The following is a 14,512-nucleotide window of genomic DNA, read 5'->3' on the forward strand; positions in this document are numbered from 1 at the left end:
TAATCAAATAAGAATAGAGGGTTTACAATCTGTGTCAGTGGAGGAAGTATCCCCAGGAAGGAAAGAATAGATTCTTGAAGTACTGTAAAATATTAAAGAAAAGGGGCTTAATATTTATTCCTACTATCTTGATTTTTCAAAGATTGCCAACAGCAGTTCTACAATACTATCTATAAATTCCTTCAGTAATTAGTCTGGACCTGGAGCCACAAGTATACTTAAAGCAGCACAATCCTCTCTTACTAGCTTCTGATGTATCTCAGCCTCCAATCTTCCTTTGCTATGTTTACAGTATACTTGCCAGTTGGAAGACCATTCCTCTTCAAAACGGAAGGGGCATATATAAAGGACTTAAAAGACAGGTGTTGGATTGTTACCTTTACCTCACATCTGGACATAACGTCAATAATACGGCAAATATTTGGCTGGCTGGTCTCCCTGCCTCATATCTTTCCCCACTTTGGTTCACCCTTCACACAGCTGTAATCTGTCTAAAGTACAAATCTGACCACGTCATCCATGTCATTGATCAAATGACAATGGCATTGCATAAACTCCAGTGGCTCTCCGTCACTTCTAGGATCAAATATAAAATCCTGATTAGCATTCACAGATTTTCACAGCCTGGCCCCTTCCTACCTTTTTAGGCTTCTTATATTTTATATACTTTATGATATCGTGACAACTGGCCTCCTTGCTGTTTCTAATACAAAACACTTTATCTTCCAACTCAGGGTGTTTTCACTAGCTATCCCACATGCCTGGAATGCTCTCCCTTCTCACGTTTACCTCCTGGCTTCTTTCAAGTTCCAGCTAAAGTCTCACCTTCCACAAATTTCCACAAAATCCCTTTTCTGATCCTCCATTAGTGCCAGTACCTTTCTTCTGTTGACTATCTCCAATTTATCTTGTATTTTTTTTTCCGTGTTCTCTTCCATTAGACTGTGAGCTCCTCAAGAGCAAGGGCTGTCTTTTGCCTTTCTTTGTATCCCTAACACTTAGCACAGTGCCTGGCACATAGTAGGCACTTATTAGATGCCTGCTGACTGGCTGACTGACTTACATGATTAAAGGTAACTTCATTTTACATATTATAACAAATCTGAAACTAAAAAATACATTCTTGCCCATTCCTTATCCCACTCCTTACAGAAGCTATTCCAAATCTTTTCTTCCCTCCTCAAGCTCCCTGCTCCCATCTTCCCTACCTTTACTCTGTATCAACTAATGACCTTGTCTCTTTACTGAAAAAGAAAATGAGGCCATCTGATGTGTCTTCTCCCATTATCTTCACCTCAAAACCCACTGATACCATCATCCAATTTCTCTTCCTTTCCCCTAGTCTCTCACAACAAGGGAGCCTTTCTCCTTGCCCAGGTCAAACCATCTGACCTTGATCTTATCATCTCCTGTATTCTCTGGCAGATTGCACCCTCAATTATCCCTCCTCTCTCTTGAACCTTCGACCTCTCCCTATCAACCAGCTCCTTTCCTATTGCTTTCAAACATTCCCAACTTCCCTCCATCCTTGAAAAAAAATTAACTCTCCTCTCACTCCCTCAAGCTATCATGTTATCTCTCTCCTCCCTCTCTGAGCCGATGTCCTTGAAAAGGTTGTTTATACTCAGCTGCTTCCACTTCATCTCTTTTCACTCACTCCTCAACCCTTTCTAATCTGACTTTCAACTTCATCACCCAGTTTTACTCTCTCTAAAGTAATCAATGATCTTTTAATTGCCAAATATGATACTCTTTTCTTAACCTTAATCCTTCAATATTTATGTTTTTTCTTTTATTTTTAATTTATGCAATAACACAAGCATTTTCATAACATAGAATAAAAAAAGATGATTGCACATAAAACTACATATCTATTACTCACAACTTGCTATTCCTTTTAAATATATAATAAAGTTGTCATATAACTTTTTTTTTCTCTCCCCCATCCTAGAGATGGCTACCATTAGACACAACTATGTATAGGTATATATCTATATGTAAACTCATTCCATACAAACTTCTATTTACCAGTTCTTTCTCTGGATGCAGATAGTGTCTTCCTTCATAGGTCCTCTGAAGTTAATCTGGGCATATATAATAGTCAAAATGACAGTCACTCAAAGTTGTTTTTAAAACAGTATTGCTGTTACTGTATACAACATTCTCTTTGTTCTGCTCATTTTGCTCTTCATTATTTTGTGCAAGTCTATCCATGTTTTTCTAAGATCACTGAGCTCATCATTTTTTTATAGCGCGGCAGTATTCCATCACGATCATATACCACAACTCATTTAGTCATTCCTCAATTGAAGGACATCTCCACAATTTCATGTTCTTTGCCACCACAAAGAAAGCTATTATAAATATTTTAGAACATATAGGCTCTTTTCCTTTTTCCCTAATCATCTTGGGAAATAGACCTAGTAGTGGTGTTGCTGGGTCAAAGGGTATAAGGCATATGCAGTTTAATAACTTTTTGGCAATAATTTCAGATTAAGATTTATCTGCTGTATTGACGCTGCTGACCACTCTCACCGCCAGGACACTCTCTCCTCCCTGCGTTTTCATGACACTACTCTCTCCCGGTTTATCGCCTACCTGTATGACCATTCCTCAGTCTCCCTTACTGGTTCATCATCCCATATCACATCCCTGTCAGTGTTCCACAAGGTTCTCTACTAACATCTTCTTTTTTCTTTCAATACTCTTTCTCAGTAACCTTATGAGTTCCCAAGGGCTTAACTATCATTTCTATGTAGGTGTCTCTTGGATTTATATACTGAGCTTCAGTCTCTTCCCTGAGCTTCAGTTCCATATCACCAATGTCCTCCTGGACATTTCAAACTGCATATTTCAGAGAAATCTTAAACTCAACATAAATGAACTCCTCATCTTAGCCTTAAGCCTTCCCCTCTTCCTGACTTTCCCAGACTTTCAGTCTACCAGGTTGGTAATCTCAGCATTATTCTGGATTCCTCATTTCTTCACCCCAAATATCTAATCAGTTGCCAAATATTGACATTTGTCCCTTCACAACATCTCTTGCATCTGATCCCTTCTCTCTGCTCACACAGTTACTATCTTAGTTCAGGTACTCATCACCTCTCACCTAGATTATTGGAATAGCTTCCTAACTAATCTCCCCGCCTCAAGTCTTTCCCTACTCCAGTCCATCCTACATACTGATGCCAAAGTAATTTTCCTTGAGTGTAGGTCTGACCATGTGACTCCCCTACTTCACTGGCTCCCTAATGACTCTAGAATAAAATAAAAAATCTCTCATTAACATTTGAAGCCCTGCACAGCCCGACCCCACCCCATCTTCCCAGCCTTACTGGATATTACTCTCCTTTTAGCACTCTGTGGCCCAGACAAACTGGCCTTTTCTCCATTGCTCACATAGAGAATACCACCTCTATATCTTTGTACTGGCTACCCTCCATTCCTTGAATGCATTCCCTCCTTACCTTCTCCTCACAGAATCCCTCTCTTCCTTTAAGATAAAACACAGGCATCATCTTCTGCATGGAGTCTTTCCTGGTCCTCCCAATTACTAGTATCCTCTTCCATATATATATATGTGTGTGTGTGTGTATATGTATGCATGTATGTATATATATACATACATACATATGTATGTATATGTATTTATTCACTTTATGTTGTATTCTGTATGTATTTTTATATGTACTTGTTTACCCTACTGGAATAGTAAGCTCAATACAAGCAGGAGTTATTTCATCCTTTGTACTTGTAAACAACAGATAAAGCACTGGGCCTGGAGTAAGGAAAATGTGAGTTCAAAACTAGCCACAGACACCAGCTGTATGACCCAGGGCAAGTCACTTAACCTGTGTGCCTCAATTTACACAAGTGCAAAATGGGAATAACAATAGCACCTACCTCCCAGGGTTGTTGTAAAGATCAAATGAGATATTTGTAAGTATTAGCTTCGCCCAGTGCCTGGCACATAGTAGATGCCATGTAAATACTTTTCTTCTCTACCTTGTATCCCCAGCACTTAAGCACATAGTAGGTTTTTAATAAATACTTGCTGGTTGATTGATTATTGTCCAGTTTAGACACCCTGCTGTGTGAACTATGTTTTTTCTAATTTGGGAAATTCGTAAAATCACAGATCTTGTACTGGAAAGTATCTAAGAGGTCATCTAGTTCAGCGTTCCACTCCACCCTACCCCCTCACTTTAAAGTTAAAGAAACTGGTCCATGGTGGTTAAGATCCTGGGCCAAGGTCAGATACATGATAACCGTCAGAGATAGGATTCCCATAGAGGTCTTCTGACTCCGAAAAGAAAACTCTCTCCACAGCATGACACTTTTGCTCAATCATGAGGCAAAAACCATGCTCTATGATCCACTAACCATGAAGACCACAAACACATGAAGAGAGTTTTAGTGTAGAAATTAAATCAAGCACAGTTAGTAAGACATTTAATGATCTGTATGACCATCTTGCTTAAGTGATAAGCTATTCATGTAAATTAATGTAAATAAAACATATATTTTTAGAATCAAATGAAGCATTATAGTAGTAAGCTGTGAAAATAGGTGGTCTTGGAGGTAGGGGGGAAGCATATGGAAGAGAGTTTTTCCTTCTCTCAGCTTCTTGGAAAAGCAGTGTAACGTAGCAGAAACAGTAGTATATGTTATATTTTTTCTTCTGCTGAAAGCATCACCATCTCTCCCAAGTGCATGACCTTAAAAGTAATTTTAGAGTCTTTCATCTTCCTCAAGTCTTACCTTCAGAGAGTTTCTATATATTTTGTGTTTACTTAAATATGTACATGTTCTACCTCATCCCTACCCTCCTCCCATAGAATGTAAGCTCCTTGAGGACAGAGACTACTTCATTTAGATTGTGTTACTAGCACCTGACACTCTTCCCCCCAGATCTGTGATTTCATCAGAATATAGAGACCTCTCTAAACTTCAGTTTCTTTATCTGTAAAATGTCTTCTTTGAGGGGCAGCTAGGTGGCGCAGTGGATAGAGCACCGGCAGAGAACTTGAGTTCAAATCCTGCCTCAGACACTTGACACTTACTAGCTGTGTGACTCTGGGCAAGTCACTTAACCTGGACTGCCTTATAGTCCCCCATCCCCCAATATCCTTTAAGGTCTCTTCTAGCTCCAAATCTTAGGATCCTACAAGGAGGATCTACTCTTCTTTCTCCTTCCCAACTGTAATCTTAGCAGAGGGTGCTTGCCCAATCTCAAACCAAGCCAGACCAGCACCCCAGGAATCTTCTAAGGAAGCATCTACAGAGGCTCAAGCCTTGTAGGAAACAGCCAATTTCATGTACAGATTATATTTCAAGCTCAGGGTCTGCACTCTATACCTCTGATTCCTGATAGTCATTTTAAAAATTCATACTATTTTGATGAATGCATGTGTGTGTTGATAGTAATCAACATCAGAAGTTTCTTTTAACTCCATATGCAGTTTCTAGGTTCAACAATGGTGTAACCCTTTAGATTTTATAGACATACAGATGACTGATGCCTAAGCATTTAGATTGGCTGTGGAGTGTCCAGATTCAGTTATTATGTTGCTAAAAGGATCTCTCCATTATCTTGTCTCATCACACTTAATTTCTTTCTTCTCTCCCTCTTCTTCTTTTCCTGCTCCTCCTGTTAGATTTATGTTATATTAACTGTATAGCTGACTCTTCACCCTTTTGAGAAGATGACTCTCTGAGGACATTGACTGTGTATTATTTATCTTTTTTATCTTCTAAGTGACTACCACAATGCCATGAACCACCAATACATATTTGTTGAATGAATTAATTAATAAAAACTGTTAACCTAGAAAAATTCATCCTATTGGTCACAAAGGGAATCAGTGAGAGTGAACGCATGGCTCAATGACATCTCTATCACTAGCTAGAAAGAAAAATAATGCAGAATCTTTACTTCTCTCCTGTCTCAGAGGGACTAGTACTTTTCCTCCTTGTCTAGGCTAACTCTTCCACTATGCCTTTGTTCCCATCATGTTCTGCCTTCTCCAGGATTAAGCTCTATCAATCATCACCTCCTTTCCCCCTCTAACATTTAAAAATATTCTTATTGATATTTCTCATTTTTATATCACTGACATTTTCCCCGATTCCCTCCTCTTCCCCCCTTCCATAGAGCCATTCTTTACAATAGCTACTTTAAAAGAGGAAGAGAAAAAATTTCAGCCAAATCAATCAACCCATCAAAAAAATCTGATGCAATATTCAATATTCACCATCTGTGGACCCCCAGCTCTGCAGAGGAGCTAGAGAGGTGTCTTCTCTTATCTCTTCGTGGGGGGTAAGCTTGACCTCAATAATTCTCAACATTCACTAACAATGGTTTTTCTGTTTCTTCTAACTGTTGCAGTCATGGTATATATTTCTCACCACCATTTTAAAAACAGGTGACAGTTCTTTTTTTTTTAACATCACAGTCATCTCCCAACATATTTTCCCACTACCATCCTATTCCCCCCCCACTAGCTTTTTAACCCTAACTAGTAACAAGGAAAAACAATTAAGCAAGACTGACCAACAAAGCAAGGAAGTCTACAAGTAGATATAACATTTCGAACCCATAGACTCTCACATTTAAGGCACGAGAGAGAGATGTATGTTTTATCCTGTTTTGCAGATTCAAAATTGTTCTGAATACAGTTGCTTTTTAGTATTGTTTTCATTAACATTATTCTACTCTTTATATGTATATGTGTAATCAATAAATATACATGTGTTTATATAGAGAGAGGGAGAGAGGAAAAGAGAGAGAGAGAGAGATCTGGTTCTTAACTTTGTATTACTTCATACATGTCTTCCCATGTTTCTCTGAATTCTTCATATCTTTCATTTCTTATAATAAAATTATATTCATATATAATAGTTTGTTAGCAATCTCTTCATTTCTGTAGCTTCAACTATTACCTCTATTCAATGACTATCAAATCTGTATCTCCAATCCTGTGTTCTCTCCTGAGTTCCATCCCCACATTTTCAAATATTGGATATTTCCATATAGATATTCTACTGGCACTTCACACTTGTCATGTCCATGCCATACTTATACTTCTCCTTAAATATCCTTCTCTACACTTGCTAATTTTTGCCATCGGCATCACCATTTCCCCAAATACCCATATTTGAAAACTTACTGTTCTCTTTATTTCAACTTTACAGAGGCCTTGTGTGTACAGTGCACTAATTCCTTCCTCTCTTTTATCTCCCAAATACAATCAATTGTCAAATATTACAAATTCCATATTCAGAATGTATTCCCTGTAGTTGCCCCCTGTTTTCTATTACCACTGTCACCATGCTAGTTACATTTTTCATTACCTCTTCATTCATTCATTGCTCTGTCATGAATTACTGAAATAGTCTTTTAAATGATGCCACTCTCTCTCCCCTCGTCCAATCCACTCCACAATCCATTATCAAATCTTGAAAGTACTACATAAAATCTGAGCTATTACTATTATTATCTCATCCTAACATCACATCCCAATCTTATCTTAGGTCCTTTTCCTGTTCTATTCACCAGCTAAACCAGCCCACACACTCACTGGTTTACAAATACATCCCCTGCTTCCCTGTGTCCACGGCTTTGTTTATAGCATTCCCTATATCTAAAATCCTATCTTCATGCACTCCCTTGTAGAAATCTTACCCATCCTTCCAGACTCATCCCAATTGTCACACCTCCCCCTCCCCCTGAACATGATGTGTTCTCTGAACTCTCCAAATGGAAATAAACTTCTCTTTCTCAAAACTTTCCTGCTTATACTTTTTTTTTTTTGGTCATTTTGTAGTCATTTGTGTGCCTCTTGTTATCTACTACAGGACTACAAGCCCCATCAGGGCTAGAACCTTGCCTTATTGTGTTTGTATTTCCTAGTACTTAGTTCAGAGCCTTGTATAGTAGCTCATAGTAAATGATTCTTGAATTGAATGTCCTACTGATGATGTTGAATGATTGGTATCATCTTTATATACAAAAGATAGCACTTATCAATAAGTTAATAATCACCCAAAACACAAGGTAATAGCTTAGTGGACTGAACACATACTTGGCACTCATCACACATTGCTGAATTAGATGGACCCTCAAACAAGCACATTATCCTATGCTTAGGGAAGTTTACTCACCTGGCAGCATCTGTCCTAATAATTTATAAATTCTACAGGAAATTTCTAATCATGTATAGAATTGAATGTCATAACTGTAAGTTACACAAAATGTTAATTCTATTAATTTTTTCTTATACTTTTATTTGAAAATACATTGGTTATTTACTAAGCCCATACTTCAATCCTCAACAACACTGGAAAAATTTTCTTGCGAATTATACTATGGTTTCCCTGATCAAGTTGAATTTTTATATAGACATATGCTATTTCTGAAAGTGGGGACGGTAAGAATATTTTTTAAAAGACTTGTTACAATATGAATTATCAAGCTGATTGATTAAAAGTCAGTGAAAAGAAAGCCATATGCAAAGAATAAAAGGAAAGCAGTACTCAAAACATAAAATATATACATACAATTATTATAAACCCCTGGAAACTGGGGTCAAGAAAAAACTATAAATAAAAGTTCCTTCCCTCTCCCAAATAGAATGCAATGTTTGATCCAAACCACTCCCTCTAAGAAACCTTGACCACAAGCCACGGCTAAACGTAAATTTGTTTAAACATTGTACTCCCCTAGCCGATTAGAAATATAATCCCCTAAGAAAGGATGGAGCTTGTTATCTCAGGCAAGGTGCCTTTTGTAAACACTGACTAATGTTTGTAGGGGAATTGGAATGCTAATGTTCAATTCCCATAATCTCCTTCTTCCTAGCATCTGTAGGAACCAAGGAATCACTATTTAAGCTTCAAGCACCTTGTATAGAAATTTATGGAACTGAAATTTCTAGCTTCACAGGGCTCATTTTCAAGAAGTCTTCCTTCTGAGTAAGTCTTCTGGGCTGATCCTGCAATTATTTTTAATACCTAATTTTACCTAAAATGAACTGATCACACTTTTACATTGTTGTGATGCTAGATGGCAGCTGGGACAAGCAATGAATAGCACTGACTTAGTCAGGGAGACCTCAGTTCAAAGCCAGCCTCAGACACTTACTAACTGGATCACGACCTCTCTCTGCCTTGCTTTCCTTATCTGTAAAATGGAGATAATAATAACACCTACCTCACAGTATTATCATGATGATCAATGAGAGAATATATGTAGAATGCTTTGCAAATCTTAAAATGTTATATAGATGCTGCTATTATTGAAAAGCATATGAATAATTGTACTGGGAATATCTCTTTGTACTTAAAATCAGTCTATGGGCCCTTGTTACCTTTCAGGTCACTTTATTCCCTCTGGCCCTTCACGGTCTTTGGGATAGGTGGGCCTTTCTGCTAATTCCCGAAAGCCCTAATCTTGACTCTCTTTACTTAGAGCAAAACATTCAACTTTGCAAGACAATTTTGCTAAGCATAATTGAAACTATGCTCTTGTGCCATTTTTATTTTTAGTATGATCATTTTTCATAGATCTAGAATTGAAAGGGAATTCAAAGACCATCTAGTCAACCTCTTTATCTTAGAGATGAGAAGGAAATTAAGTGACTTGCCCAAGGTCAAACAGGTATTAAGCAGCTGAAGTAAAATTCTAACCCAAACCCTCTAATACTAGAGAAGGTACCCTTTCCATTCTACCTTTTTTCTCTTTGACTGCTCCTGTGAATTATTTGGTGCAGGGAATTCATAGTTTAAAAAAATTCCCTCTTCTAATATAGATTGATACTTAATCTGCAATTTACAGTTTTAAGAGAGTTGCTGACTTGGATCTGGGTCTTCCTAATTCTGAAGGCCAGCTCTCCAACTCATGGACCACAGTGCTGCTTTTTGCTTATCTCTTAGTTATCAGCACTGTAGTTTATAAATACCATTTCTTGGGTCCCACGTTAATAGCACAGTTCAGGTAGAAAGCTAAAGTTCTAGTGTAGTCATCTATGTCAACAATTACTGTAGGTGTAAGAATGAAGTATTTTTTAATGCCAATATCCAAATTTCACTTTTCATCCCTCTAGTTACTGAGTCAACAAATGTTCACTCCTTCTCAGTCCAAAGTCCTGTTCTCTCCCCTATCCTGGTTGGCCTCACTAAGAAGAGTCAACATCTTTTGAATTTCAAAATTAGTCTTTCTTAACCAACACGGCACTAAAAGTTAAAACAAAAATCCACTTCACGAATCCTAAGGATAAGACCATAGAGATGGAATCACTGAGAAAAAAATCCTGTTCCAATCATCTCACTAGAGCTGCTTCAAATACAGCTATGTTTGCCACCAATATATTTAATTAAGTGATCTTATATCTGTAAAGAGCTCTGACTCTGCAAAGCCCCATCCCGTGCTCTCTGAGCAGGATCATGCTGATAAAACATAATCTACTCTTTTCAGGAAAAGATCCCAGAAGTAACTTTCCAGAACCTTCCTAGGTAACTGTCACTAGGTTTAAAAACAAAAAAACAAAAAAAACTCTTACATAAGAAAGTTCTTTCCTATATAAAACTTAAGTCCTTTAGGTAGACTTTCTCTTTCTTTTACTCTCAATGGAAAGAATGACCACTCTTCTTTATATAACTGGTTATGTCCGTCAGGGCCTTTTTTACCTTTCTCTTCTCCAACCTAAAGGATCTCAGATCATTTTGTTTCTCCCCACCTTATTTTGTGGCTATCTTCTGAGCCCTCTCCTCTGTTACTCTTAGGAAGGCCAGAATTTTATACAGTTTTTAGGTTGGTCAATCAACAATATTTACTGAGTGGCCACCAGGACCAGACTGACCATCTGATAGTTCTGAAAAAAATCAAAGGGGATGGTACTCTGAAGGACTGCTTGGATTGCTCTCTTCTTCCATTCCTTGTTTCTTGTCAATTTTTTTCCCTTTGTTGGCAGCAGGCGGGCTTCAAGGGCCAGGGCCAGGGTCAGTTTTTACCCTTTCTATATATTAATATGAGAATGGGCATAATTTATTCTGGGAAACTTCACTCTATCACTACCAAATCATTTACATGCTGCTAGAAAATCTGCACAGTTAGGGGTTGGGAGCTGCTAAAACCATATTCTTTATACGTTCTTCTCACATTCTCTAAGTGTTAGGCAAAGAACTCAGGATTCTGTAATTATTTAGTGAGGAAGGGTCTATAAAGCAATTTAAATAACCAGTTTTACCAACCATATCTAAATTAAATAACTGATTGTCATTATCCTTGAAGACAATGATAGAAAACTGATAGATCCATCCACATTTAAAAATTGGTTTACAAGAAGTATATAGGGTTAAAAAAAACCTGTATTTTGTTTTGATTTGGGCATATATAGCCATATGCATGTATGTGCATACATATATACATATAGGCACAAATATATTTTTACAAAATTTCTTGTCAGTGACTGTGTGTGTATACATGTACATGTAAGCTTTATACAGTTCCTTGATAGTGACCACCCACTCAAAACTACACATACACACATACAACGTACAATGCATATGCATGAATATAAGAGGGTATATTCATCTGTATGTATGGCATGGTATATGTATACACACATATATCTATTTTGGTGTAGGGAATTCCAATTTAAAAAAAAATTCCCTCTACTAATATAGATTAACACTTAGTCTGCAATTTAACATCTTAGAGAGCTGCTAAGAGCCTGGGTTCCTACAGCCTATATGTCAGAGACAGGACGTTGATCCAGGTTCCTGATTCTGAAGGCCAGCTGTCTATCTAATGGACGACAATGCCACTTTTAGCTTATTTCTTAATCATCAGCACTGCTTTGGTGGATGGCCATTAACAAGAATCTATGAAGTTTTGGGTATACATGTATGTCTACATATGCATGAGTATGTAGGTATACATATATATCTGTGTGTGTATGTATGCATATGTATATATAACTTTGAAGTTAAGTGACTTGCTTGGAATTATACGCACATAAACTTCACGGAACCAGTCAATGGATATCCACTCAAATCATATACATATATACATAAGCATACATTTCTATATAAATATACATGTACACATACATAGGAAAGGAAATAAGCATTTAATAAGAGCCTACTGTGTATCAGACATGGGTGCTAATAACGTTATGAATATTATTTCATTTGCCCATACATTGAGAGATCCTGTACATGATATACACCTGTGTGTGTGTGTATACATAAATGTGATTTTATTGGCATAGGGAAATCCCAGTGAGGAAATTTCCTCTACCAATGCAAGCAGACAACTATTCCACAACGTGGCCAGGGTCACACGGTATTTGTCAGAGGGAGGGACCTGGTCCTATAATTCAGGTTTTACTGACTCTGAAGCTGCTCCCTAGGGACGGAAATGTATGCACAACACACTTTTACGCCGTGCTACTAACATTTTCTTAAGTCGAGATAATCAAAAGAATAATAAACCAAGCCCTGATCCGCAATCTTGCCAACTCCTGAGGTATATATAAATGCTCGTGCTGAAGATATAATCATCGACTCTACTCCAGTTCAAGCTAACTACAGCACCTCTAAGTCCATCTACAGTGTGCTGACACCTCTGAGAGAATGCACATTGGTACACCCGAGGATGGAAAAGAAAACAATAGGCCGTACCTGTTTGGGTGAATCCTGATTTGTATCCATTTGTTGTTCCATTTTCTGGGGTTACCGTTGATGACACTGAAGAATTTGGTTTAGCAGAGTGGCAAGCAGCAGAGGATTGTCGGCTTCTACATTCTAGAAACGAGTAAGAGCCACAATGCATGAGGAGGCACAGGAACAGGCCCAGCTTGTGGTGATGTAAGTGACAGGGATCTGGTGGTTACAGCCGTGAAGGTTAAAACCTAACTGACAGAACAAAGAGCTGGCCTTCAAGGGGTAAATCATTGCATCTTCACAAATCCTCCATCCCCTGAGCCTGACTCCCATAGGATGAGGACAAGGAAAAAATCCAAATTGCAAATTCCTGTAGTCCACTATCACGGTTAAAAGGTATGTATGTAGTGGAGGCTTGGGGTAAGCGCTGGGGGAGGGGGGGGGGGGGCAGTAAGTGCAACTTAGATAACCTGAGCTGTATTTCCACAAACACTGTCATGTTCATTTTTATGAATCAGTTTGAGCCTCCTCTGTGGGAAAAGGTTAACAGGTCAACAATTCAGAAAATCTCGGTAAGCTTTCAAACACTAGTTAACCTTATGTTCGAGGACGATTCAAACACAGGCCAATCAACTCAGTCAGATGGTCTACGGGGGGTTTAGTTCTCCCCACTCAATGTTAGCTGACCTCCAGTAGATGCAAGGTTTCACCAGAGGAAAACAGAAGTTGCAAAGCCCTAGAATTCTAGGCATGCTGAACGAACATCAAATTGGCAGGCAGATATTTAATCTGACTAATCGTATCTCATCAAGCTTCATATTAAGTGAGATTTTAGTGAAACCTTTCTAGAAACTCTGTGTAATGAGACAACGTCAAATACACAGTGGGAGGTTAGTTCCAAGGGTTGAAATTACCACATAAGTGTTTCTGGTCACAGGTCATGTTATATACCACATACACGGTCGTACATAAGAAAGGAAAATATAGTGGGTTAGCTGGATTAACATTTATTCCCCAGAGAGTTCCTAAGTAAACCAGATGTAGGAATATATTTGAACACATCCCTAACATCTCCTTCTACTATGATGTGCTACAGTACCTTTCTCTGGAAACCAAACAAAACAACCTTCAGATTCTGACGAAGGAAAAAAATGTCAGTATAGCACAACAAATTTCTCATCTCAAATTCAAAATGGTACCCAGTGTACATGTGTGTGGGTGTGTGCACACACGCATGCATGTGTGTGTGTGTATATACACATATATGTGTATATGTATATATATGCAAACCTTCATTAGTATGTCCAGACCAGAACCCAGATCTTTTTGACTCCAAGACCAGAATAGGAGAGAGAGCTGGCTGTGGAGCTAGGAAAACCTGAGTTAAGTCTTGCCTCTGACAAAGACTGGCTTTGTGACCCTGGACAAGTCACAACTTATAACTACTTTAGACGACTACACAACTATACAACAACAACAACTATACAGCTTATAACTACTTTAGCCAAACTCCAACCCTGGATTATTTCCAGTAACTACCTCCTTTACTTTTATTCACCTGCTATTAAACAGATATGGAAAAATCAGGAAACCACACTGACTGTGTACACTATAAATCTGCTCCATATCTCAACTGAGCCCTTATTATAGCAAACCAATTGTTTCACACCTGTCATCAATTTACTATCCCATATACATATTTGTATCTAATAGCAGCCACCTCCAGAGCAGGATGGGAAGGAAGGGAAAAAAATAAAAAGTACACAGCAAAGAATAAAAGAATATTTAGAAAGAAAAGCATAGAAAACAGGGTAGCTTTGAAAACGATGTATATTATATAGTTTTT

At 38.0% G+C, this 14,512-nt stretch overlaps 1 protein-coding gene across 1 annotated transcript in view; it reads right to left on the minus strand.

The window, feature by feature from the left end:
- LOC114031711 (GREB1-like protein) overlaps positions 1–14,512 on the minus strand; it is a 148,257-nt gene that overhangs the window by 88,426 nt on the left and 45,319 nt on the right. The window contains exon 6 of the mRNA XM_027846868.1: positions 12,685–12,807. Coding sequence (XP_027702669.1) covers positions 12,685–12,807 — 123 coding nt within the window. The remainder of the gene's footprint in view (positions 1–12,684; positions 12,808–14,512) is intronic.

The sequence above is a fragment of the Vombatus ursinus genome, unplaced genomic scaffold, assembly GCF_900497805.2.
Source record: "Vombatus ursinus unplaced genomic scaffold, bare-nosed wombat genome assembly UNPS02015255.1, whole genome shotgun sequence".
NCBI lineage: Eukaryota > Metazoa > Chordata > Mammalia > Diprotodontia > Vombatidae > Vombatus > Vombatus ursinus.